We start from the raw sequence: 25,153 nt of genomic DNA, 5'->3' as shown, positions 1-25,153 counted from the left end.
ATTTTATTTTTATATGCAGTAAAGCATTTATTTTTACAGTTGATAACTTAATTTTGTGGTGTTATTACTCCAGGGTACTAATTTCTTTTGCTGTGTAACTTCCTTAATAAGATGTTCCCTGACAAACTTCTTAAATAAGCATACCAAGTTCCTGGAATCAGATAACACCCATGTATATTAGAGAGGCATTTGAAAAAGTGTGTTTTGCCATGGTCATTCACAACAAATAAAAAAACGAATAGATGGTTACAATACTGCATCTGCCAATCTGTCCCAATAGCAATGTTGGTCAGGCTGCATTATATTCTAATCTGGTGGAAATGCAGCAAATTTTAAATATAACTGTACTGGTCAGGGTTCTGCCAGGGAAGCAGCATCACTATGAGTTTTATGAACAAGGGATCTATTTTAGGACTTGGATCTTAACAATTGTCAGAGGAACTGGAATGTGGAGACCAGCTGTCAGGAAGAAGAGGGAAGCGGAGTGAAGGAAAGCCAGGACGAACTGGAACAAACCAGCTCCTCTGTGATCATCCTTTACTGTGCTTTGTTTGTCATAGACAAAAAATCCTTTGGAAGGAAATGGCTGGCATTTCACTTTTGACTCAAATATCACAGAAGCTCCATTTTCGGCTAACTTTTCACCAGAACCAGACATGGAAGAGGATTCTGGGAAACATGGTTTCAAGCTTAACCAGCTTCGTGATAGAAAAGCAGACACAGAGATCCACTTCAATACATTTCTTTAGTTGTTCAGAATTCAGGATATATAAATGTAAGCTCATGCTTTGTCAGCCAATTCCAAAGCACATCATAGGAAGTATTTATTATTTATGAAAGATTTTATTCCTTATTCTCTGTGTGAATTGTTAGTATTTAAAGGAGTATACCATCAGAAAGATTTTTAGTTATTTTTTTTAATAAGAGGGAAGATGATTTAAAAGGAAAATAAAACTACTGTAGATAGATGTGTGTGCTTCATTGGCAAAAGGAGTTTCCAGAAACTGTTCATGCAACTAACACCCACTTTTCCCTGGCAAGAGGATTTGCTGTTTGCAGGGTAGCAGGCAGCTGCCCAAATGAAGCATCAGACCAAACTGCAGCTGGTAAAATGTTTCCAGTTTCACAAGGTTTGTTAGGTTCTAATTGCCTTTAACATCATGGGTCAGTGTGGTTTACTCTCCCATATTTGTTATTTCATTCCCTGGGACAAGATATTTGTCCATAGTGAAAGCTAATTCACTTTTAACAAAACCGTAATATAACCAAATATTTTTGTTTAACCAAGACCAAATGGTTTAATTCTGATGTGTATCCTTCTATATTAAGTGTATTTCACTGACTTTTCAAATCTGTATTTGGAAAACATGTTAAAGATTACTTTCAAAAAAATATGTTTATCTTCATTTCTGAAATGTTATGTTAAGAGATATGCTTAATTATTTCTAAAAAATTCAGACCTTAAAGTTTTTTTTAAAATCCTTAAATATCTATTTTACTCTACTAGCAGAATAATTTGTATATGTGTGTGTGTAGCATTTTAATGAAAATTTATGCAATTCTAAGGTAACTTGGAGATCTTTTTTAAAAACATTAGATGAGAAATAATACATGTAAATCTGATCATACAGGCAAAATGAAAAGAAAAAGCCAAAAACATTTTAAAAATAAAGGAATGTTGGGGTGCTTGGCTGGCTCATTCAATAGAATGTAGAGACTCTTAATCTTAGGGTTGTGAGTTCAAGCCCCATATTGGGTGTAGAGATTACTTAAAAATATTTTTTAAAAATAAAGAAATGTAAGTAGTACATTATACATTGTAGTGTCCAGTGTAAAACATAAAAGGAAAAATGTGCTACGAATATAAACAGACCATTCTAGGAAAGCTAGTCCAAAGAGCCACAAACTTGTGAAAAATGCTCTGATTTACTGTTGGTCAGGTAATGCAAGATAAATAAAAATGATCTATCACGTTGGCATTTTGTCATTGAACTTGTGCAAACTTAAAAGATCTGTGATACCTATTCCTGCCAAGAATGTGGGGACAAGGATATCCTTGTATATTACCAGTAGAAATGTAGAGTATTTTAACTTCTTTTTGGAAAAGAAGCTGGAAATATTTATTAAAACATATAGGTATATATAGTTCTATTTAGAACCCTCTTCTGTAGAACTGAGAATAGAAACATGTGGAGTTTTTTACTCCAGCATTGCTGCAAGAGGCAAAACTTGGAAACAAAACACATGTACAGTAAGAGGAAAACAACTCAATTGCTGTTGGAACATTCACATAATAGAGTTTTATGCAATCAACAAAAAGAAGGAATTAGGCTTATACCACATAACTCAAAAGAATTTCCATAAGATATATTTTAGTGATAAAACATAGCTCCTATTTTTGTAAAATAAATAATGCTTAATGTGTAGGTATATCATCAATATATATCTAAGTATGTGCTTATGTACATATAACTGAACATAAGACTGAAACTATATATGTATATATATTTTATATATGAAAATAAGAGACCAATGGGAAAGGAGAAAAATATGGAAGGAAAAGCTGTAGCTCCTTAATATTGGGTATGTGATGAGGTGGATTAGAACCAAAGGCAGCAAAGGATGAAGGAGAAAAGAATTTCACCCAGAACCCAGGGAATGGAAAACCAAGAAAAGATAAAAATCAAAGAATTGGCTTAAATAAATTTTTATTGACTTCAATGGCACTGAGTCAGATGCCCTTATAGAAGTTCAGAGCTAGGGAAAAACAGATTTCTCCAAGAACCCAGGGAAAGATTTGCCTGACCATACTATCACCGGATTTTAAGAACCTTTAAGATACATGGCAAGGATTTGAATTTTCATGTTGATAGCAATTTGTTGTTGTTGTAAACCAAGGATAATTTGATCGATAAATGGCCTTTGTGAATACTTCCATTTCTATTACTAAAATGATGTGAGTCATTCTTAAAGCTTTTTTTTTTTTTTTTTTTTTTTTTTTTTTTTGCTTTCTTCTCAGGGAAATGTGTCATTTTCTTGTTCACAATCACAGTCCGTGCCTGTGACTTTCCTCAGCCCCAGGAGTTACTTAGCCCTGCCAGGCTTTTCCGGGGAGGACGAGCTTTCTGCCTCTTTTCAATTTCGAACCTGGAATAAGGCAGGACTTCTGCTATTCAGTGAACTTCAGCTGGTTTCAGGGGGTCTCCTCCTCTTTCTTAATGATGGAAAACTTAAGCTGAATCTCTACCAGCCAGGAAGATTACCCAGTGACATCACAGCAGGTAATAAGTGTATTCCTGCAGGCAGAGCATATGGTTTTGAAAGATTTCATTATCTCTTGGTCCCTTTTCCGTAAAGTCTTGTGCATAACCAAAAATGTAGTATTTGTTTAATAAACGAATACTTGAGTTAATAAGATTATCAGTGCTCTTCCTTACAGGCCCTTGATTCCAATTTCCTTTTAAATATGGCCTAGACACTAGCAGTTCTTATTAACTGAATGATAGGGGAAATAGAAATTTCCTTTCATGACCCTCTTGCCCACACAATATATTCTGAGGAAATGTGTTTTGGGAAAAATGCAAAAGACTTTGAAATGGACCCAAAAGTTTACTGGGCATCTTCAGTGGAAGAACTAGGCTCTGTCTTACACAACTATTAGCCTTATCTGGTCCTTGAGAGAAAAGGAGCGGTCTCTCCTGGATCTATATCTCTGTTTCTATTTTCGTGTGCAATGAAAAAACGAAATGCTTAGTCAAAGTAACTTCACTTGCTCATGTATTCTGTACAGAGTTGGATATATTTGGGGAGGATGAAAAGATTTCTGCAAAGTTCTTATTTGGGCACCAAATGGGATTCTCTCCACTTCTAGGCAATACGGTATCATAATGATTTGAAGTACTATAATTAAGGAGACTATATGAGTATCTGGAAAATTAATGTCTAATTTAGGTCAGTGCTTTGGGTGAGGGATATTTTTGTCTCTTCATTAAAATTATATAGCTCTTGACAAGGGATCTCCATCACATTTTCATATATGTGGAATAACACCCAAGCCAACCAACTAGAGGTCACATTGGGGTAAATTGCTACATCAGTTTAATAAATGATCTTTAAAAAAATTTAAAGATACCATTGTATTACTCCTCTATATTAACTATGAGGAAAATTAATAGAATATGACTGGGAGAGGAAAATCAGCCAGATTACAGATGGAAACTAAATATAGGGAAAACAGGTATACAAATAGATGCACAAATGCATAGACTTTATGTATCTTTTTTGTTGTTCAATATATCAGTGTAGTTTAAATCTGGGAGCTGAAAGTTCAATATTAATTATAATTTTAAACAGCCACTGTGTTGTGACTTTCTAATGTAATGCTCAAAATGTGGTAGATTTTCAGGCTTGACAAAAGGAAATAAATTAATCAGTGCCATATGAATAATTAATAGGCTCCCTAAAATGAGGGCCTGAAAATGTAAGCTTGTCAGTAATGTGTAGCTTATTGTGATTTATTTGACATCCTAAGAAGTGGTTATATTCATATCCTTCTTTCAGCATCTTAAAGAAACTGCTTCGGTACAATGTTACTATAGTGAGCCCCATGAAGTTAGTCCATTTCTAAACACATTACGGATATGAATATTTATTAAATTACTAGGCATAAGTCTATATAGAATACTCTGATTGACTTTTAAAATTTCTAAATTAATGTTTAAATTAATACACAATATAATCCATTATGGCATCATAAGACTCAGTGTGATTGTTTCCATAGCTAATAAAAAAGAGCCTAGACTCTGCATGAACGCCAACATAGGAAAAATTGTTACACTTCAGATTACACAGGAAGGTTTTGATTTACCAACTCCTCCACCCTCATTTTTCCAGTTGCTTTAAAAATCCCAATTTTGGCCATTTTCAGTGAGGCAGGCACTCTCTGCACTTGAAAACAGACTATGCAAATGGTAGGTGGGTGGGTGGTTCATTGGTTCTCTCATGGGGGAAAACTTTCACGTACAATGTTCAAAGATTAAGTCATTTGTCCGGATGTATTTTAATGACTCTTTAAAGGGAATCACGTACTTGTTGATGGGTTTACATCATATTATGGTAAAGCTTTCTATTCTATCAGGGTGGCTCAAGTTTTCTTAGCTATTAAAGATATAAATTACTAATCTTATAAGTTTTAAGAATCAAAATGTTTATAGCTTTTGCAGTGGAATAAAAATTAAATTGTGTTGAGAAAGAACTGAATTGTCCAAATCTTTGAATTAGCAGGATAAATTTTTAATGTGATATGCAGTTTGGCAAATTGTCACTAGGAATTCTTTGAAAATATTGTGTCAGCCTGTATCATATTTGAAATATTAAAGATATTAGTCTAAACTATAAAAGATATCAGCAGTATTACAAAACCCCTCATGACACAAAATATTTCCAGTCTTTGTTGCTTTTATAGATGTCAAAACAAAAATCGTTCAGATGGCATCAAGGACCCAGTGAACAATGTAGTTATATTTTCCTATTTAAAACAAACTTGTTATTGTAGGATTTGAGATTTCTGCTATGATTTAGTGTTTCTGCTGCTGCTTTTGCCTGAAGGTGAAAATCATACCTATAAGCCAGCTTCTTGCTCTTATGGGCAGGGCTGGTGATGTGGGCTTGCAGAATAAGGACGTTTTTAGCATTTTGCCTTTACTAGACCTTCAGGATTCTAGTGGCCCTGGCAGAGGAGCAGCCTGCTTGATTTGTCTAAGCCAAGAGAAGCCTTGTTTTATTCCACTTTCTTCTCTTTCATTGTTGGAATAGTCCTTACCTTTCAGTCTTACCTGTCACTTCCTGAAACTCCCTCTTTCTCCTAAAGTGATTGGCACCAGTAATCTCCATATTTTCATCTTGACAAGAGCTATGTGGTGGCCTGGAACTTTAGTTCTGCTTAGTGAATATAGTTAATGGATATAGGAATTTCTGACACTGTTTCAGAGCACTTAAAGGTATTTAAAAACAGGAAAAGCCCTTCAGTTGCTCCTTGAGCAATAGTCTACATATAACTGCCTTTTGCACCTTTGCAAAGAACCTACCCTGTACAACAGGCTTTTTTTCTTTATACATCTTATTTCATGGATGCCTATTATAGTCTTATGAGGGAGTGATGGTGGCTAAGCTGTCAGAGTTGTTTTTTTTTTTTTTTTCTTGTAGCAATTTAGGGTTAGTACCAGTAGATTGTATACAAGGACCAGATATAAATCGTTTTCCTCCTTCTGTATTTTATGTGTTTATGTGGTTGGACCTGAGAAAGTGAGGAAGAGAGAGAGATGGAAAGACAGAGACAGAGAAAGAGAAAGAAGGAAGAGGAGGGGAAGAGGAAGGGAGAAGAGAAGAGAGGGCGAGGGAGAGAGTTCTGGTAAACAGTCATGTTCTCTCTGACTACCTGCAGTTGTAAACACATCTATTTATTATTCTATTCTTCTATTACTCCCTTTAGAGTTGTCCATGCTTTCCACCCAAAGTCCACAGTGAACATACCTGTACTCAAACAAGTTGGATTTATTGCTTATTGCAGCAAGGAGAACACACAATCTAGGGAGCCATGGGTGTGTCTTAATACAAAGTTTTTAAGGATGATTTATTATAAGAGTTTTGGGTTGTTAGTTTATTTGGGGGGAGGTTTTGAGGAAGTGGAACATTGCTCTGGATTAAATGCTGCTAAGAAGTGAGGGTAATTGTGTGATGAGTTTTCTTTGTAAATCTTATCTAGGATGGAGGAATGAAATAAGGCCAAAGCTGTGATTGGTGTAGGTAAAAATCGGTTGTCATTCATATTATCCAGAAGAGGAAGTTTGGTATCTTTGTGGCTTACACACTAGCCTTGTTATTGTCTGGACTTATACAGATTATAAAGTAGTTTTGACTTTTTTGTTTTTGGTCCAATTTCTTTGTAATCACAGAGTTACCTTGTCTAATATTGGTGTTCTACAAGAATTGCATTCACCAGGAGAACACCAAGACCTAGCTCTGAGTGCCCCCCAACTTCTCATACCACCAAGGCCTTGCCCAGAGTGCCAAGCCACTTCCTAGCTGTTGGGGGCTGCTTTTCTGTTTTTAAAAATATAAGGGGACCAAAGTGTCCTGCAGGCAGAGAAGAGTATGGGTTTTAGAATCAGCTTACCAGCTGAACATTACCTTGGATGATTCATTCTTCTAACTTGAGTCTCCTTTTCTCCATATTTCAAACAACCATAATAACAGCAATGTTGAAGGTTAAATATACAATGCATGTAAAGCACACAATGTTGTGAATACTAGTTCAATAAAACCTGTTACTATTATTTTATTATTATACCAACAACATGCCCCTCCCCTAGACTCAACATTTAATGAGTAGTGGGAGCAGTCCTAGAATTAGCATTTACTTACCTAATGTCATGAACAAGAAAAAGTACAAATTCTGTGATTCTTCGTCTCTTCTTTTACAGTGATGTGGTCTTTTAAGGTGCTGCCTCTCATCAGACCTAAAAGTGGGAAGGAGTTGTACACTTAAAAAAAATGAATCTAATTTTAAAATTATCCTTTTATTATGTCAAGTTAAGAGAAAAAAATTAAATGGACTTTTCATTGTTTAATTTATGTAATAAATCCCACTAATGGGTAACAAGCCTTCTCATAAGTCAGGTATCTGTCAAAAATGAGGCTTGAGAAGAGCTTTCCAAAGGCTTCCCCACAAACAGCACAACTTCACAACATGCTAGCTAGTTAGGTGGGTGACTTAACTGTGTCAAATGACAGAGTGGCTACCCCAGCAGTCTTTTGCTGTTAATCTGAATTGGTTTCTGTGTTGGCAGAAGAAATTCCAGAGCCTTTGACTATAATCCTGCGGTATGCTTCACCAAGCAGATACCTGCTACTCGAAGTGTGGTCCCTGGACTAACAGTCATTCAGTGAAATATTTGTTTCCTAGAGGAGCATAAAACTTTGGATTAAGTTCAAAGAAACTGTTGGAGCAATATCTTGCTGTGCCATCCAAACCCATGGATGCCAGGCTTTTATGTCTTCTTTAATTTTAGTAACTAACTTTCACTGAATTTTATGAAAGTATCAGGCTGCAATAGACCAGAAGAGAAAATGTTCATCACTACAGGTAGTTTGAGAAGCACTGTCCTGGACCAGTTGAAATCTAAGATAAGATAACAGAAGCAGAGTCATGTTTACAGGCATGCCCAAACTTTGAGAGAACCAATAGGAGGCCTGTGGTTGTGGAAGGAGGGTGGGAAGTGTCCGTAGGTGTGATGCAAAGCTCAGTGCAAGGACTTTCACTCTAAATGTATCATCTTAAAGGAAGCTCTAGATGACAAATCTGGGGCATTTGATTTATTTTAGTCCAATCTCATACCGTCAGGGATTACATAACTCTTCAGTCATCTATTTCAGAGCCCACTCTTAGAAAATGTGTCTAAAAGTATCTAACCTACATTTTTCATTTTTCATTTTTTCAGGTCTTTCTCATTACCTTTCACAAACCAAGCCAGTTGGGTCTTTGAAAATCTTTTTTCTTCCTGAATGTAGTATAAAAATGAGCTTCGGTGCCCAGGATGGAATTTGCGTTATACCAAATAAATCCAGGGCAAAGAGCTTAATCACCTAAGAGAGCTTCTACACATTTTCTATCTGAAAGCTTGTCAAAAATAGCTGGAGAACTAAAGAAATTGTGCATTGTACATAGTATCAGAAAAGAGACCTTGACCTTTGGGTTTAATAGAGTACTCCTATTTTAGTTTACTAATTTCATCTACAAAATCATATGGTATCAAGTATTCAATGGGTATAAATCTCACTGGTAAATCCACAATGGAGATGCTTAGTCTCCACCTGTCTGCTGATATTCTGTCATAGAGCCCTTGTAGACTTAATTCCCTTTAAGAATGAAAGGGCTAAGTCATCTCATGGATTCATGAAAATAGAGCTGCATTGGGAGGGATGGGAGATTGTTTTTTAGAGGTGATGAGAATACTTTGATTTTTGATTAATGCAATTTTTGGTCATATATATATAATATAAAAACGAATAAAACCCACAATTTTCCATTATGCAAAAATTGCTATTTATATAGAGATATTTCCTTTCAGCCCTTCTCCATATTTATACAAAAGTAGGAATATCATTAGAATTGTATATATGTAATTAATTCTCATTATTTGCAATAATTACGTTGTATAAAGTTGTGAAAGTTGTATAAAGTTGTGCAAGTTGAATTAGTTAATATTAAACTACCACTCCTAGGGGAATTAGGGATTAGGTTCCTGTGATCTTCTGGCCACAATATTTTTGTCCACCAGTCAATAAATAACCTTGCTTTATGTGTGATTTTGGTTAAAGATACCATATTTAACATATATTTTGATCCATTAACATTGAACTCATGGCCAACTGCACTATAACCAGTGCCTGAATGACATTCATCGAGCATGTGTATTTTCTCTGTGAGGCACAGCACAGCCTTCTTGCATTTGAAACACCAGAGAGTACTTCATCACTATGCCTGAGGTCTTTTAAAATGGCAAAATCACCAACCAAAAGCACAAAAATCTGAGAAACATGTTTACATATGAGAGCTGAAATAAACATTTCATTATTTAGCCTCAGCTGGAAACATGTGTCTGTCAACTCCATTTTTTTTCACTACTCTGTGCATTTCTGTGAATGATTTCAAAGATGCCCTGAGTATTGATTTTGGGGTTATAAATAAATTATGGTGAGTATGTGAATTTGCAAATGTGGAATCTACACACTATGAGGATCAACTATGTAAATGTGGTTTTAGACACTGGTTTGTTTTTTAACTTCATGTTATATGGGAAAACTTTGTATATTCATTATAATAGTTTTTGTAATGATTGATACTGCTAAATATACAATATTATAAAAGGTGACTACACAAAAATGTAAAAAAGCAGATAAATCATTTTATTGGATCTAACCTAGAATTTTGAAAAATATTTATGCTCTTCCCAACCCTCCCCCCTGCCCCCGTAAAAGGTAAATTATGCTATAGAAGCTGAAAACTAAAAAAAAAAAAAAAAAAAAAAAAAAAGGAAGCTGAAAACTATCCCTGCCAAATAGTTGAAAGAATTTAACCCCTTAGGACTTTATCCAAAGTTGGGGATTTTGTTCTCTTTACTGAGGCCCTAAGAAAGAAATAACCATTTCTACAAGAGGGTACCCGCTTGCTTCCTTTTCCTGTCTTTCTGTTTCCTTTTATTAGTATCTGAGTGCTGCACTTGATTGGGTGATGCATATATTGTTTCTAACTAACTGCTTGTACTGTTCACTGTTGAGAGAGATCTCTTTTTAACTGATTTTGCCTCCCCCAGGTGTTGTTGGATTAAATGATGGGCAGTGGCATTCCATCTCCTTATCTGCCAGAAGGAATCACTTGAGTATGGTGGTAGATGGCCAAGTGGCCTCTGCTGCTTCTTCCCTGGGGCCTGAGCAGCTTTATTCAGGTGGTACCTATTATTTTGGAGGTAAGAGAAGGGGTGAGGCCATACGGGCAATTGACCCATATTTGCAGTTATTCCTCCTTTTCTTTTGTCTTGGAGATGTCATTATGTTTTAACCAATTCAATAGTATGGAATAATTTCTCACTTGCTGTGAACATGGAAATGTTAAGTGGATCAAGATGACCAACTAGGACCTAAGATTCATTTCTAATATTCATGTTTACAATTTCTACAATGCGAATGATTGCAAATAGACAACCCTCTTCACTTCTTTCAAACTTTGTTATATTTTCCTAGTGTTCAGTGGCCCTTATATGGCTTTTTCAGATTTTATGGGCTGATTTTATTACAGTATTTTCCTGAACATGGCTCTTAGCTCCTCTGGAGCATCCTTATTGCTTTTCTACTGCCCAATGCAGAAGGACAATATTATGCCAATGGCAAGTAATCTAACCTAATTAGCCATAGAAACCTCTGTTCATTGCTAAGTAATAATGCACTGATACATTTGATGAAATTAAGGCATCAACCTTCAATATCAGGCCACCTCTCTAAGAGAACAAAAACAAATGAAGTGTATACCTGCCCTGGATGTTTGATTGAACAAAAAGCTTGGAAAAGAAAACCTTGGAAATGGAAATGAATCTTTACCACTGGAAAATTAAAATAAAATGTGATTTGCCACTAGAAGGGCAAAATTGTTAAACTGGCAGTAGTAAGACTTATTTCTAATCATGACTTGGAATGTTTCTTATTGCTGTTATTTGGAATGTTAATAGTCACCTCTGTCTAGAATCCCTTTTGAATTTGGTGGCAGTAGCCCAGTCTTTATTATTCATCAATAAAATACAAATTCCTCCCTAAGAATTGATGGTAAGCACATAGATCATACATCTTTTATCTGATAGTAAGAGCAAACACACACTTTCTGTGCTACCCAGGGAAATGGTTCATACGGGGTTCCTGTCGTAACTTAAAAGGAAACTTTCATGGTGTCTGGAGCCCTTGAGTTCCTCCAAATGAAGGAGGATGTCCTCAAATTCCTTGCAGCAGGAACCAACTTGGGAGGCACCAACCTTGACTGCCAAATGGAACAACAGTGCTTTTACAGAAGGAGAGGTGATGGAGTCTACGTCATGAATCCGAGGAGAACCTGGGAGGAGCTTCTGCTGGCAGCTCGTGCCATTGTTGCTGTTGAAAACCTAGCTGATGTCGGTGTCCTCTTGTCCAGAAATCCTGGCTCGTGCACTGGGCTGAAGCATGCTGCTGCCACTGGAGCCACTCCTATTGCCACCGCTTTACCTCTGCAACCTCCGCTAACCAGATCCAGGTGCCCTTCCGGGAGCCGAGACTTCTGGTGGTTACTGGTCCCAGAGCTGACCACCAGCCTTTCACAGAGGCTTACGTTAACCTTCCTACCATCACTCTGTGTAGCACAGAGCTCTCCTCTGTGCTATGGGAACCTCTCCATCCCATGCAGAACAAGGGAGCTCACTTAGCGGGTCTCATGTGGGGTACGCTGGCCCAGGAAGTTCTGCGCATTCGTGCACCGTTTCTGATGAACACTCATGGGGCAGCTGTGCCCGATCTCTGCTTCTACAGAGTTCCTGAAGGTACTGAAAAGGAAGAGCAGGCCGCTGCTGAAAAGGCTGTGACCAAGGAGGAATTTCAGGGTGGAGGGACTGCTCCAGCTCCTGGGTTCACTGCTGCCCAACCTGGAGTCGCAGGCAGCTCTGGAATGCGGGCAGCTTCTCTGCTGAAGACTGGAGCAGCTCCCCCTGCTTGGGCCTCCAAATGGGTAGGAACAACCTCTGAATGGTCTTAAGCTGCTCTTCTGCAAAGGCAAGCAAAATGGAAATAAGGCTGATGGAAAATAAACAGTTTCGGGGGGTGGTGGGGGGGGAGGAACAAACAAACAAAACCCCTGCATAATCCGTTACTGTGAATGGCAGCATAGTGGCAACAGTCTTGAAAGATGTAATTACCTCCTTTAGTGAGATTTGTTCATTTTGAACCAAGCTGTTTATTAAACCTCATGGAATATATGATTGATTTCATGGCAATCCATAGGAACACATTCCTTTAACAAATGGTTAGATATAGAGAACAAATTAACTAAGAGCTTTCACTTCAAAGGAAAAGATTTAGAAGCACTAAAAGAGATTTTACAAACAGGCATGTTGTTAAATGTGGAAAAAAAGACTAGATAAAATGAATAGACTGGATAAAAGTGTAAATCATGAAAATAGAATCCTGATTCTTAAAGTATTTTGCATCCTTCCTGTTCATATTTAATGATGCCTACCTATTTTTTGAGGAAATTTTTCCTATTATTCATTCTGTCATATTTTATGGTGAAATATATCCATGTGCACCCTATAATTTTGGTTGTTTTTATTATGATGCAAATGATATACACTATTTTTTAAATAAACTTTTAATCTTTGAATAGTTTTAAATTTATGAAAAAGTCGCAGAGATAGAGAGTTCCCCTATTCCCCATACCAGTGTCCGCGGTAGTTCAAGTCTTATATCATATATACATTTTAAAGAGTACTAATTACGATACTATGCATATCTACATGTGCATTTCCCAGCTTAGAAAGATAATATCATCAACATTCATTTGGTCCTCCATGGTCCTATCTCTTCATTGTAAACATTATCTTGAATTTAAGCTTTATTCTCCCTCTCATGTTCTTTATAATTTGGTGTCTATTAAAGTGTTTCTGAGTTCCCAACCAATATATTGTGGAAGCTTCCATCATAAAATTCAATCTTCAGGACTTAAAAAAAAGTCACTGATCTCAGGTTTACTTAGGTATCTCGGTTTAATCAGTCATCTCAGTTGGTGTCCTTCAGTATCCAGACATTTTGGGCACGAGATTCTACTGATCACTCAACACACACCCTACATACTCTAGTACACCCTTACATTTACAGGGCTGGGAACAAGGGGCCCAAAGAAAGCAGGAGGCCTTCTGCTGCCCTCCTTCTCCCTCCTCTTCTCAAACTTGTTGTCCAGGGACTGGTAGAGGAGGTCCATCCTTCTGGAAGTCCACTTTAGGGTTTTAGGTTGGCAATTCTGGATTCTGGGAGTGGACTTGAGGAGAGTGGGTGTCAACTCTTCCCAGTTTTAGCACTGGACACCCTGAGTCCCAAGGCAAACTGTCAGTTGTTGGCCCTAGAAGACCTTCTGCTCTGCTCTGTGTGTGTGAGAGCCTCCCATGTTACTAGGATCCATATTATCTAGGTGGAAGGCTCTTCTTAGGTTGCCAATTCTTCGACCAGTTTATCTTCAAGTAAATAAATATCCCATGTTCTGAGATACTTCCCATCAGTTCTCTTCCACTTCTCTCTCAATTCACCTGTGGCTTTCCAGTGATCTTATCATTCTCAAGTCTGCCTAACATGGCTGCAGTCTCCTCCACCAACCTGCATTGTATTTCCATTCTAGGAAGTTCCATTCTAGGAAGAGAGACAGTCATCCTGGGAGAGGGGCTTCTCAGAAACCACAGTGTTCTGCATATGCCACACCAGACTCCATTATCTGTCCATCCTTTTCTACTTTTTCTCCCTCCAACTGAGTGCTTTTCAAAAATTCAGACTTCATTGTGGTGCATTGTGCTCAGCTTTTATCATTTATAAATTGTAAATTTTAAATCTGTGTTCTTCAGGTTGAGGACAGATAAATGTCTAATTTCTGCAGTATTACCCCATGTGATCTTTGTGCTCTTGAATAACACCCTGTGCACAGACAAGCACTAGGCCTTGTGCAGTATTTCCACCCTCACTTGCGTAAATCAGCCATTATCCATCCAGTGAACAGACTGGACCACCATGAAGCCAAAGCTGACATCTTACTTCTGGTGTGGTGACATTGAGTGATAATTTATCTGTCATCCTTGGGTGGTGTTTCACATGCCGACCGCTTCCAGTAATGGATTAATTAATTAATTCAGCATTTAGTATTCCCAAGAAATCTTCATATTTTAGAACTCCTATCTCAAACAGGTTCAGTACTGAACTTTTCTCTGCTATTGCATTATATTAGCTTGTGGTTGCCTGTTATTGTAGACTAATGAGGCGAACCTGGCTTGAACCCTTCTTTATTCATAAAATCTCTTGCTTATTAAACATTGTAGCCAGGAATATGAAGTGCCTCGTGATATGACGATGTGCTTTCTGTAAAGTTCCGTAATCTTTCTTTGTCACTGCGTTTGCTTAGTTTTATTCCCTACAGGCACATTGTACAATTTATTTTATTCTGAAATGGTTTGAAATGTGTCAGGAAACACTACCTGGAGAAAAGGAGATTAGCAGAGCTGTTTATATTCCTGGCATATTGTAGTCGCCCCCAAATATTATTGAACTATTACCCTCTCAGTTTTTACTTTAACATTCTTAATTGGTTAATAAGTCATCTAGAAAACATATCAAAGTTATAATAACCATATCCTACACCACAGAAGAATTTTAAGCACTGAAAATGTGTGTCTGTACCATGCACAATAAATTGATAGTCAAAGAGCTTTCATCACCTTTCCTTGATCTATCAAATTTGAAACTTCAAAGCCTCCCTTGGTTAAAATGTGATATTCCAATGCCCTTGATAACAGTTTTAAATATGAATCCTGGCCTTTACTTGCCATGTAAATGTGTTTTGTTAGGAAAGCAAGCATTAAAGGGAAATATCCTCAGTCACAATATTTAATTATAATTAGAAAAAGAGTATGGATTGTATAGGAATTAGGAAGAAAAAGAGTGTGGATTGTATAGGAATTAGTAAGTTGCTGATTCATTTCTTATTCTTTGAAACTGTAATAGAGCTTGACAACCATAACAGCAAAGAAAGATTAATGAAAAATACATAAGTATAATATATGTGTTCATACTCCATAAAATTATTTATTTCACTTGGCTAGAGAAACACTTAGAACATCATTAAATCCTAGAGAATAATGGTTAATAATATAGTTCTTTATTACTTAAATAATTAGAAACAGGTCTTAGGTAAGTGTTAGAAAAAAGTCAATATAAATGGAACATTCTTTTATGAAGCAAAGAATAAATAAAATCACAATGAAATGTTTTTGACATTAAGTCATTATGATTTATTAAAATGCATGTGTGTATGGCTCTTATATGCATATGAAAATAAAGTATGTAATTAAATAGTTGGTAATGTTATTCTAAGCCAATATAACTCTTTTCCAAATTGTTAGCTTTAAATGCCAAGGTTTCACTGTTATTGATTTATCTTTTCTTATCTACAGTGTACATTTTCAATCTTTATGCCTTTTTTCCTGTGTTTAATATATCATTTAATATTATATAATGATAATAATAGTATATATAATGTATAATAACTATTATAACATTATTTTATGTGAATCCTGTGGTAGTAAGAGAAATATTTGTATGAATTGCAATATGTCATTTAGATTAAACTAATGATGACTACGAGGGGCCCTTCTTCTCTCTTTTAATTTAAAGAAATTAATCAAGTGCCTCTTTCTTTTTTCATAGTGAAGTAATCTGTGATACTAAATCCTGATTCATTATGATATATCCTAACTTAACTTTGTTTTGTTTTGTTTTGGTCAGGTTGTCCTGACAACAGCTTTGGATCCAAATGTAAAAATCCACTTGATGGATTTCAGGGATGTATGAGACTCATTTCTATCAGTAACAGGATAGTAGATCTGATTTCAGTTCAACAGGGATCCCTTGGAAACTTCAGTGACCTCCAGATAGACTCATGTGGAATCACAGACAGGTAAGGACAATCTCATTTCTTTACCTTGACCTGTCCATTTTCAAACTTTTGGCAGCATATTAAAATTTATATAGAAAATGATTATGTTTTTAAACTTCTCTTTCCTACCATCACCTGTTCCACAGAAAATGGATGGTATTCACATTAGAAATAAGAAAATACATTTTTAAAAAAAGAAAAAGAACAATACATTTTTAGTTTTATACTTCATATTTCCAGGGATAAAATTTAGATGGAAGACACGTGACTGTGTTATTTTTATGTACAAATGCTGCCAGTTTACTAAAGGTAATATTGATGCTGCTGTAATTTTAAATAGGTATAAATGTATCAAAATTATATCATTAAACTCAATAGATTAGTATACTCTAACAGTAGTATTGATCACCATGTACCAATAAGTCAGAGACCTATGAGGCTGGTTATAAAGTGCCTTTTGCTTCTCTGACAACTGAGTAATATTTTCAGAGGCATGGCTATTTAACTGGTTGCTATGCTCCTAATGTGTACCTTTCACAACCCATTACTGTCTTCTCTGCAGGAAAAGTCAAAAGGAGCCTCTCCTCTGGAAAAGTTTGGAGCTGTAGCATTGATTAAGATATAAGGATGATCTCATAATTTCAATAGGAACTCTAGTACAGGACATGATAATGCAAGATTTGGGAGGACAAGTTGTAGAGGACAAGTAACTTTCAAAATAATAATTGATAGTTAATAATTTAAAAATATTTTTAGGCATGGAGAACTATAGCCAAATAATCTTGCCAATCATGCTTTAATATCAGGGGTGTTAATTTTAATTATTGAGTTCAATGGAATGTCATACCCATTACAGGTAAAAAAATTAAGCAATGTTGTGACAGACTTAGCCCCTACCCTATAGTAGTATTCAATATATATATTGAATAAACATAAATTCTGAGCTTTAAAAATAACTTTTCAATTGTATAAGGGATTTTATCAACATAAACACTCATCTATTAAAAATAATATATTATATCTGATAGATGGTTAGTCTATCAGTGTCTCTGGATCCTATTTTGAACACTAATAGATACTGTGTTGTGTGTAGAAAAAAATAATTGTAATCTCATTTAGCAGTGGATTAGAAGGCCATGCTTTCCTCTCTCTGAATATACATGTATTTATTTAACTCAATGTGTAGATAAAATAATTCTTTCTATAATGAAAGATGATATGTAAAGGAAGAATTTAGACTGTAAATGTCAGGGACTAAATGGCAGTGACCTTCTCCATAGTTACATCCATACAGCCCTAGATAGAACCCTAATCCCGATATGGGGAAGGGCATCTGGCAAGGCACCCTGAGCCAGCTCTCTTGAGGTGTGGGATCACTTCTCAGTGGCTAACGACCATGAGGGCCCCGTGGGAAGGGTCAGTCATTCACACTATTAGTGATAGTTATGTTCACCATCTCAGTTGCAGACAGTTCTTTCTGTACAAGCTGATCTATACTTCTCCCATGGGTTTCTCTAAAGCTGCCCTTTTACACAAGGAATCCGGACTTCCTGTTTTCTGAAGATACACGCTTGTAAAACAGAGGACCGTGATACAGCACAATTGGAGAATGAATAGTTTTGATACCACATCTCAAAAACACTTTTCAGAAATAGTGAGCAAATTATGGATAGATCTTGGCTATCCATGCTGTTTTTTTAAAGAAAAACTTATGACTGATGGTAACCCTAGTAATCTTAAAAATAATAGCAAAAATTAAAGTAATTTTGGTATTTGTTTACCTTTTAAATTTCCAAAAGTATCTCTGACCTCATCTCTTATGTTCAGAAGAAAATCTATATTCATTTATTTTGGTCTAATGTGCTATTGTGCTATACCGATTGACATAGCTGCCAATCACTATTTCAATAAAGGCTTTTTAAAAATCTGTTTACCAGGATATATTCTAAGCACTTAACATGGATTAGTATTTAAGTTTGACTGTATGTGTCAGGATGATGTGAGTGTGCAAGGAGTCTGAGAATATATGTATGAATGACCTACAAGGGTGTGCATGTGTTGGGAGAGTATGGATGTTTGTGTGTGTACATTTGTATGAGTTACTGTGTGAGGAGTTGTATGATGGTATGTGTAAGAATTTGTGTGAATATGTAAGGTGCTTTTGGATATATGAGTGAGCTTGTGAGTGTGTACATGTGTGGGAGAGGCTGTATGCAGTGACTATGTTCTAAAGTGAATTTTACTTATTTTTTTAATTTTAAAGATCTAATTGGGTTTATTAAATGATTTATGAATTGGGCAGTGTCCCATTTAGCAGATATGGGGGCCCTCCCTAAAATGATTTTTAAATTAATTAATATGTATTTAAAGTAATCCTCACAAAACCCCTTAGGGCTTGTTTCTGATAGCATTTGTTTCTTACAAATCTGAAAGCAGATGCACAGAGAGGTGGAGTTGGCTAAGAGGACATGGCTCAGAAGCAGAGCCCGCATCAGATCTCAGTTCTCTGGGGCCAGGAAAGCCCCACTGAAATGTCTGTCTGCCAAGCTTCATAGCCCCCTGCGTGCACATTCACATTTATTGTGGTTACTATTCATCTATGTACAATAAACTCATAATTTAATGGTTTAATAAATTGCAATTAAAAACACAGGAATTTAAAAATATACTTAAAAGTCTGACAGGAACCTAACAGTGTTAGCTCTTTTTTGCCTTTGACTTTAAGTTGGATCAGACCTACCATAGAAGTATACATATATTTACACACATGCTCACACTCACATTTACATAGTCTTTAGCACACATTCTTTACACACATAGATGAACAGCCATTGCACAAGTCTCTCACGCATATCTACATACTTGTATGCTCACTCACACACCCAGAATTCTTTTCCATGCACAACCCTTACACATATACTCATTGTGCTCACATCCCTGTGCTTCCTCACTCATTGATCCACACACATGCACACACTTACAAGACCATTCCCACACCCCTTACACATTCACATCTTCCTTATGAATGGTCACACATATACACACTCATCTAGAAGCCCTCACTTTGTCCTCCGTGGACATGCAGGGGAAGTGGCCCTAAGGCAGAAATCTGGGTGTGACTGAGGGTTGAGGGCAGTGGAGGTGATGATGGCACCAAGGAGCCGCTGCCCATATCATGTGTCCATGTCCCCAAACCAGTTTATGAGCAATGAAATAATGATGGAAATGTCTATGGGAAAATGTTGGAGCTAGAAAGAATAGTTGATAGGTTATTTCACTTTGTTTTGGAATGATTAGTGGGGAGAAAAGTATAAATTGTTTCGACATTGAATGAAAATCAGTACTTCATTCTGCAATGTAATTTGCCATAGGTTACTTACTAATTGTCAAACAGAGCTATTACATGGTGAATTTAAATAACATCTACAATCCAGTATTCACATTGTAATAAAAAATATAAAAATTCAAGTCTAATAGGAATCAAGGAAAATGAACTCAGTATCTTTCAGCAGCAGCAAATCAAACAGAAATAGCACATGGGTCACACTAATTATTCATTCTTTAGGAGCTTAGGTATAACTGCTTACACCTGCCCCCTTTTGAACCGTGGCTGAGGCCTGTAAAGAATAGCCTGCTCTGTCCTTTTCTTTTCTGATCACCAGCTATGATTATTATTGTTTTAATTTTTTTAATTTCCCTCTTTCTTCTAGATTGTTATTGATTTAAATGCTTAAAAATTAAATGCATCATGAAACACTCTCCAAATGGACTTCTGTGAATCTATAAAAATGCTAAAATATATATAAATTTAATTGGCAATGAAAGATGCCGATTATTTACTTTAAAAAGCAGGTTGTAAAATAACATATGATTATATTTATAAATAATCACACACAAATGCATATTTATACATATGTTTATAGTGGTGATTTTTATGTATGAGGTTATAAACCATATTTCTTCTCTATTGTTTCCTGGATCATATGAGTTTTATACAGTGGATATCTATTTTTTATAATCAGGAAAAATCAATAACATTATTTTTGGTTAAAACTGGAGAAATCCTATAAGCGAAATACGAAGTTTCTCATCCTTAGTTTTAATAACGAAGGTGGCAGAAACGCCAGCATGAAAACATTCTTGATAGGCCTTAGAGCTTATTTTTTTATTCTGGGGTAAAAGAGAACATTTCAGGCTTTGGTCTCAATATAGTTTTCAATCTAAATTCTAAAAAATATCAATAATCTGATCAGAGCTGTTGATACCAAACAGTTGATCAGCTGATACCAAAAAGCTCCCCAGCTTCTCAGCTTTTTTGTCCACAGCGCCCTATGTATTTCAGTGATTTTCTCATAGTGTTCCAAGCCCAAGGATATTACTAACACTTTCATTTAAAAAGTAGCCTAGGTCCAAGCAACATATTTATGTTCTAAAATTTAGTTACTCTTAAAAAAGAAGTGTGTGTATACAATCATATAATTATAAATTTCACTATATTATACATAGTTTTATATAATTTGCAAAATCTTTTAATTTTATTTTGAGTGAAACACAACTGCTTTGTAATTACACGTGTTCACCTGTTGAGTACTGCACAACTTTTCAAAGCTTGGGATCAGGTCAGACACTGCCACCCTCATTTTTGTTCAGCACTGATTTCACATGGTACTAGTTTTTTTAATCAACTACCGAAAACCCAGCTACTTAAAGCTAGGGCATCATTAAAAGGAATGTATTATGATCTAGTGTTGAAGTTGAACTACCTCACGCTAGGAAGTTGCAAAGTCTTGGGGCTGATATTGAGTATGCCTGCATTTTTCTTGAAAAGTTAAAATATCCTGGGAGCCTCTGTGAATTCCATTCAGCTCCCAGGAACACCCTGACACATTGCTAGGAATTCGTGTGTCTATCCGGTGTGCCTTCAACATTCTTGGAGGTCTTCATTTTACTTAAAAAGTGAATAAAGGTGTCCCTCTCTCTTCCTTCTTCTTTCCTTCTCCTTCTATATTCCTTCTTCTTTTAAATATTCAGTGTAGGGCAGCCCCGGTGGCCCAGCGGTTTGGCGCCGCCTTTGGCCCGGGGTGTGATCCTGGAGACCTAGGATCGAGTCCCATGTCAGGCTCCCTGCATGGAGCCTGCTTCCCTCCCTCTGCCTGTGTCTCTGCCTCTCTCTCTGTCTGTCATGAATAAATAAATAAAGTCTTTAAAAAAATAAAAATAAATATTCAGTGTAGTAAATCAATATGATTAAGTGTTGTTATTCTATGTAAGCTCTTGATATTTCTGGCAACATATTGAATTAGTGTTATGTCACTTAGGGAAAAGAAAGGGCTCTAATATAATGGGCATGATGAAAATTAAGCAGTCACAACTACCTGAGGATTGGTTGAAATCAGATGAACTTATTGATTAAAGGTTTGGTTCTGTGATTAAACCACCTTAATGAAAGACTGAATTAACCATTAGTCATGTTAACTTTACTCTTTCTGTTACTGTTGACATTCTTCTTTCACATGACCATGTATAATGATCAACATTCTATGATTGCTCAAAGTGAAAAGTAGTGATTGTATCTGCACCTTTTCGTAGGTGTTTGCCCAACTATTGTGAACACGGTGGTGAATGTTCCCAGTCTTGGAACACCTTTCACTGCAACTGTGCAAACACTGGTTACACAGGAGCTACCTGCCACAACTGTAAGCTGAACGCACTTGCTTCTTCTTCCCTCTGTTCTGATTTCCTTGTTCCACTTCCCTTCCCATGGATGTGTGCATATATGTCCATGTATTGGAATGTACAACCCTGAATTCTAGCATCCAGTTGCTTTCTAGTTTATTTTAAATCCACACCTCTTTTTAAGAAGTTAAGGATGGCAGATAATGATGCTAATCATATTAGTTTATGTTATTGAGTATTTTCTAAATGCCAGGTACTGACCTAGTATTTTATATCCAAATTCCTTGAATTCTGATGACCACCTTAGTGGGTGAGTACTGTTATCATCCCCAGTTTACTCATGAAGTAACAGAGATTAATCACCTTGCCCCAGCCTCCTTAAATAGTTGAGGCACAATGAGGATTTGAACACTTGCAATTATGCTCCAGAGCCTGGAATCACAACCCACATTCTTCCTATATTATAAACCATGCAATTTTTCTTATGAAATGTTTGCATGTGTTAATAAGACTCATGTCATTTTGATGTCCAGTTTTTCAGTACATATTATGGAGAGATCTAAATGCCCATTTTTCTTTCCCATTTTTTTTCATATTCTTGCTGACATTGCTGAGTAACTCAACTCCTACTACTATGTTCTATAGACTTGACTTCAGGCAAGGGTGTTATGTGCAAAGTCATCAGACTCCCTATTCCTGGTCTCTTCACTGTGTGCTATTTTGTACTCCTGCCAGAGTTGAGATTGGAATCCTAGGCTCCCAGCTCTGGACATTCTGTAAGGGATCTTCAGAAGTCCTGATTCAGGGCAGGTGAGGGTATGAGTGGGAGGAGCTCTTGCTCTCACCCCTCATGCCTGTACTGCTGCAGCCAGAGTCATTCCTAGGGCATCAGTTTATCTGTTGGAGTGCCTCATAAGATCATGAAGAATGCCTACTGTTGCCAAAGCCACACCTCACCATAACCAGAAGCCAAGTTACTTGAGCCAGGTCACCCAGCTAGCAGAGGGACAGTCTATGTTACTTTTTTTATATGGTCCATCATCCTCACTGTAGTAACTAACTCAAAACAAAAAGCTAATTGGAGGTGTTTTAACTATTTATCTGTACTTGTTACCAATGACTGAATCTAAATATAAACACAACTCTGAGAAAAAAAATTGTATGATAAATAAGATATTTTCATCTGTGGCCACAGAGTGATCTAACCACTGAGTTAACTTACTAGGTTCTAGAACAGAGAGTTCAAATAGACCTGTAGGGTTTTGGCCGATAACCATTCTGAGAAATGGGGCCAGGATGACAAACCTGGTTATAGTGAAGCCTTTACTATTGTTAGCATAAATAGAGGAAGGGGCAGGGATAGAGTCTTTAAAGGTTTCATTAGAATATAATACGTTATAAACAGTCGTGTTATGAAGAGTTAAGCACTACACATAAAGCAAATGTCCTCCCCGTTACCCTCATGCAATCATGTTTCCTTTCTAATACCAGCCCTGACTCTCAAATTATGTGTCTATCCTGCCAACCTCTTTCAAAGAATTTATGAACATATATATGTGCATATAGAAGTGAATAAACTAACCATTTTTACATGCCCATTTCACTGCACAGAATATAAATGTGAGTAGAAAACAATCTATGTTTATATTCTTGTATTATATGATAGGAACAAAATAAAACCATCAGACTGTGGGGTAGAGAAGTAAATTTGTAAGATTATCTGAAATTTCTGTAACACTGAGCAAATTAGTTACATTATTTCATATTGCCTAAAAAGTCATTAATATAATTTCCAAAAATTTAGACTAGATCAAGGAAAGATATTCAGGGCATTGCTTATTTCTCATTTCATAAAATAAAAAGCTTGATGGAATTTATCAGTACATTTGGCCAAGTGTTCAATGAGACGTGTGCATCATATACAATTGTTAATATCAAATTTTGTACATGGCAAATGTATAATTGTATAATCAAAAACATCCAATTATGGATCAAAATACATTGAGACCACTTGAGGGCATATTTCATATAAATATTTCTCCTGCTTCCAATTTTAATTATATTAAATTCTTATTACAGGGTATTAGAAAGTTTCTTTTATAAATTACTTTTAAAATTATTGATGAGTTTTGTCAGTCATAATTTAAAAAAGACCGTATCTATAAATAATTTTATGTGAGAAAGGAGAATAGTTAACATTATTTAAAACTTTTTTATTATGTAATTATTGAATAATAGTGGACTATTTAAGGAGATCATACTCCTGTGTTTCAGATGTTAATTACAAGGTGACACTAGAATTAGAAATTCCAAAGTGGATGTTGAAAGATCCATTTGGATGGATGTCCAAAATGAATGTTATAGTATACTTATAAGTGTTTTGATATTTAAAACACATTCTCTTTTGTTGTTTTGCCAAATGTAAAAATAAATTTTTATTTTGAGTAAGTAATTTCATATTCTATTAATGACAAAAATGCCACAGAATTCAACCTCACTCTCCCTTTTTCTATATAACCTACTTTTGTCTGTATTAATTTTTTTTAAAAAAGAAAGGGTTTTGTCTTAAAGTATGTTTTACCTTTTCTCCTGGTCAATAATATACATATTAAATTTCAAAATTTGGCATATTTTGTGTTCAAATTAAAATTTAAGAGATTCATTGTATCCTATTCCATCGTTTATGAGGATCCATTTTTTTACAGCTATCTATGAGCAGTCCTGTGAATCCTATAAGCACAGAGGAAATACTTCAGGATTTTACTATATAGATTCAGATGGAAGTGGTCCCCTGGAACCCTTTCTTCTATACTGCAATATGACTGGTGAGTTAATCAACTTTCATTTAATAGTTAAATTTGCATGAATGCTTTAACCACACAAAATTAAAATGAAACCAGTAGAAAGTTGACCTAATTTGCAACTTGATTAAAATGTATATTGTTCAGTGGAAGAACTTAACAAAAATCTTTAAAAAATAGTTTCATGGTAATGATTTAAAACCGTTTCATTATTTTCAATGAATGTGATATTTGTATAGAACATCTAATAATAAATGTATCTTAGTAAATCCCCAAACATAAAGGACAGATTTTATTTCTCTGAGAAAATTGATTTAGGTGAAAGCTTTGAAAAATATTTACATTTTTAAATGTAGGTAAACATGACTTGTGTTCTTGAATTCTCTACTTATATAAATTTAAATAGGGATTAATG

General features: G+C 35.8%; 1 protein-coding gene across 1 annotated transcript in view; it reads left to right on the top strand.

The window, feature by feature from the left end:
* The window catches only part of CNTNAP4 (contactin associated protein family member 4), a 241,399-nt gene that overhangs the window by 142,107 nt on the left and 74,139 nt on the right, over nt 1–25,153 (top strand). Inside the window, exons 8-12 of the mRNA XM_025426897.3 lie at nt 3,020–3,281; nt 10,374–10,526; nt 16,111–16,282; nt 21,851–21,957; nt 24,643–24,762. Of these exons, the coding sequence (XP_025282682.3) occupies nt 3,020–3,281; nt 10,374–10,526; nt 16,111–16,282; nt 21,851–21,957; nt 24,643–24,762 (814 nt within the window). The remainder of the gene's footprint in view (nt 1–3,019; nt 3,282–10,373; nt 10,527–16,110; nt 16,283–21,850; nt 21,958–24,642; nt 24,763–25,153) is intronic.

Source organism: Canis lupus, chromosome 5 (genome assembly GCF_003254725.2).
Source record: "Canis lupus dingo isolate Sandy chromosome 5, ASM325472v2, whole genome shotgun sequence".
Taxonomy (NCBI): Eukaryota; Metazoa; Chordata; class Mammalia; order Carnivora; family Canidae; genus Canis; species Canis lupus.
The sequence above is the reverse complement of the archived record's forward strand: the minus strand, read 5'-3'. Positions and strand labels throughout refer to the sequence as shown.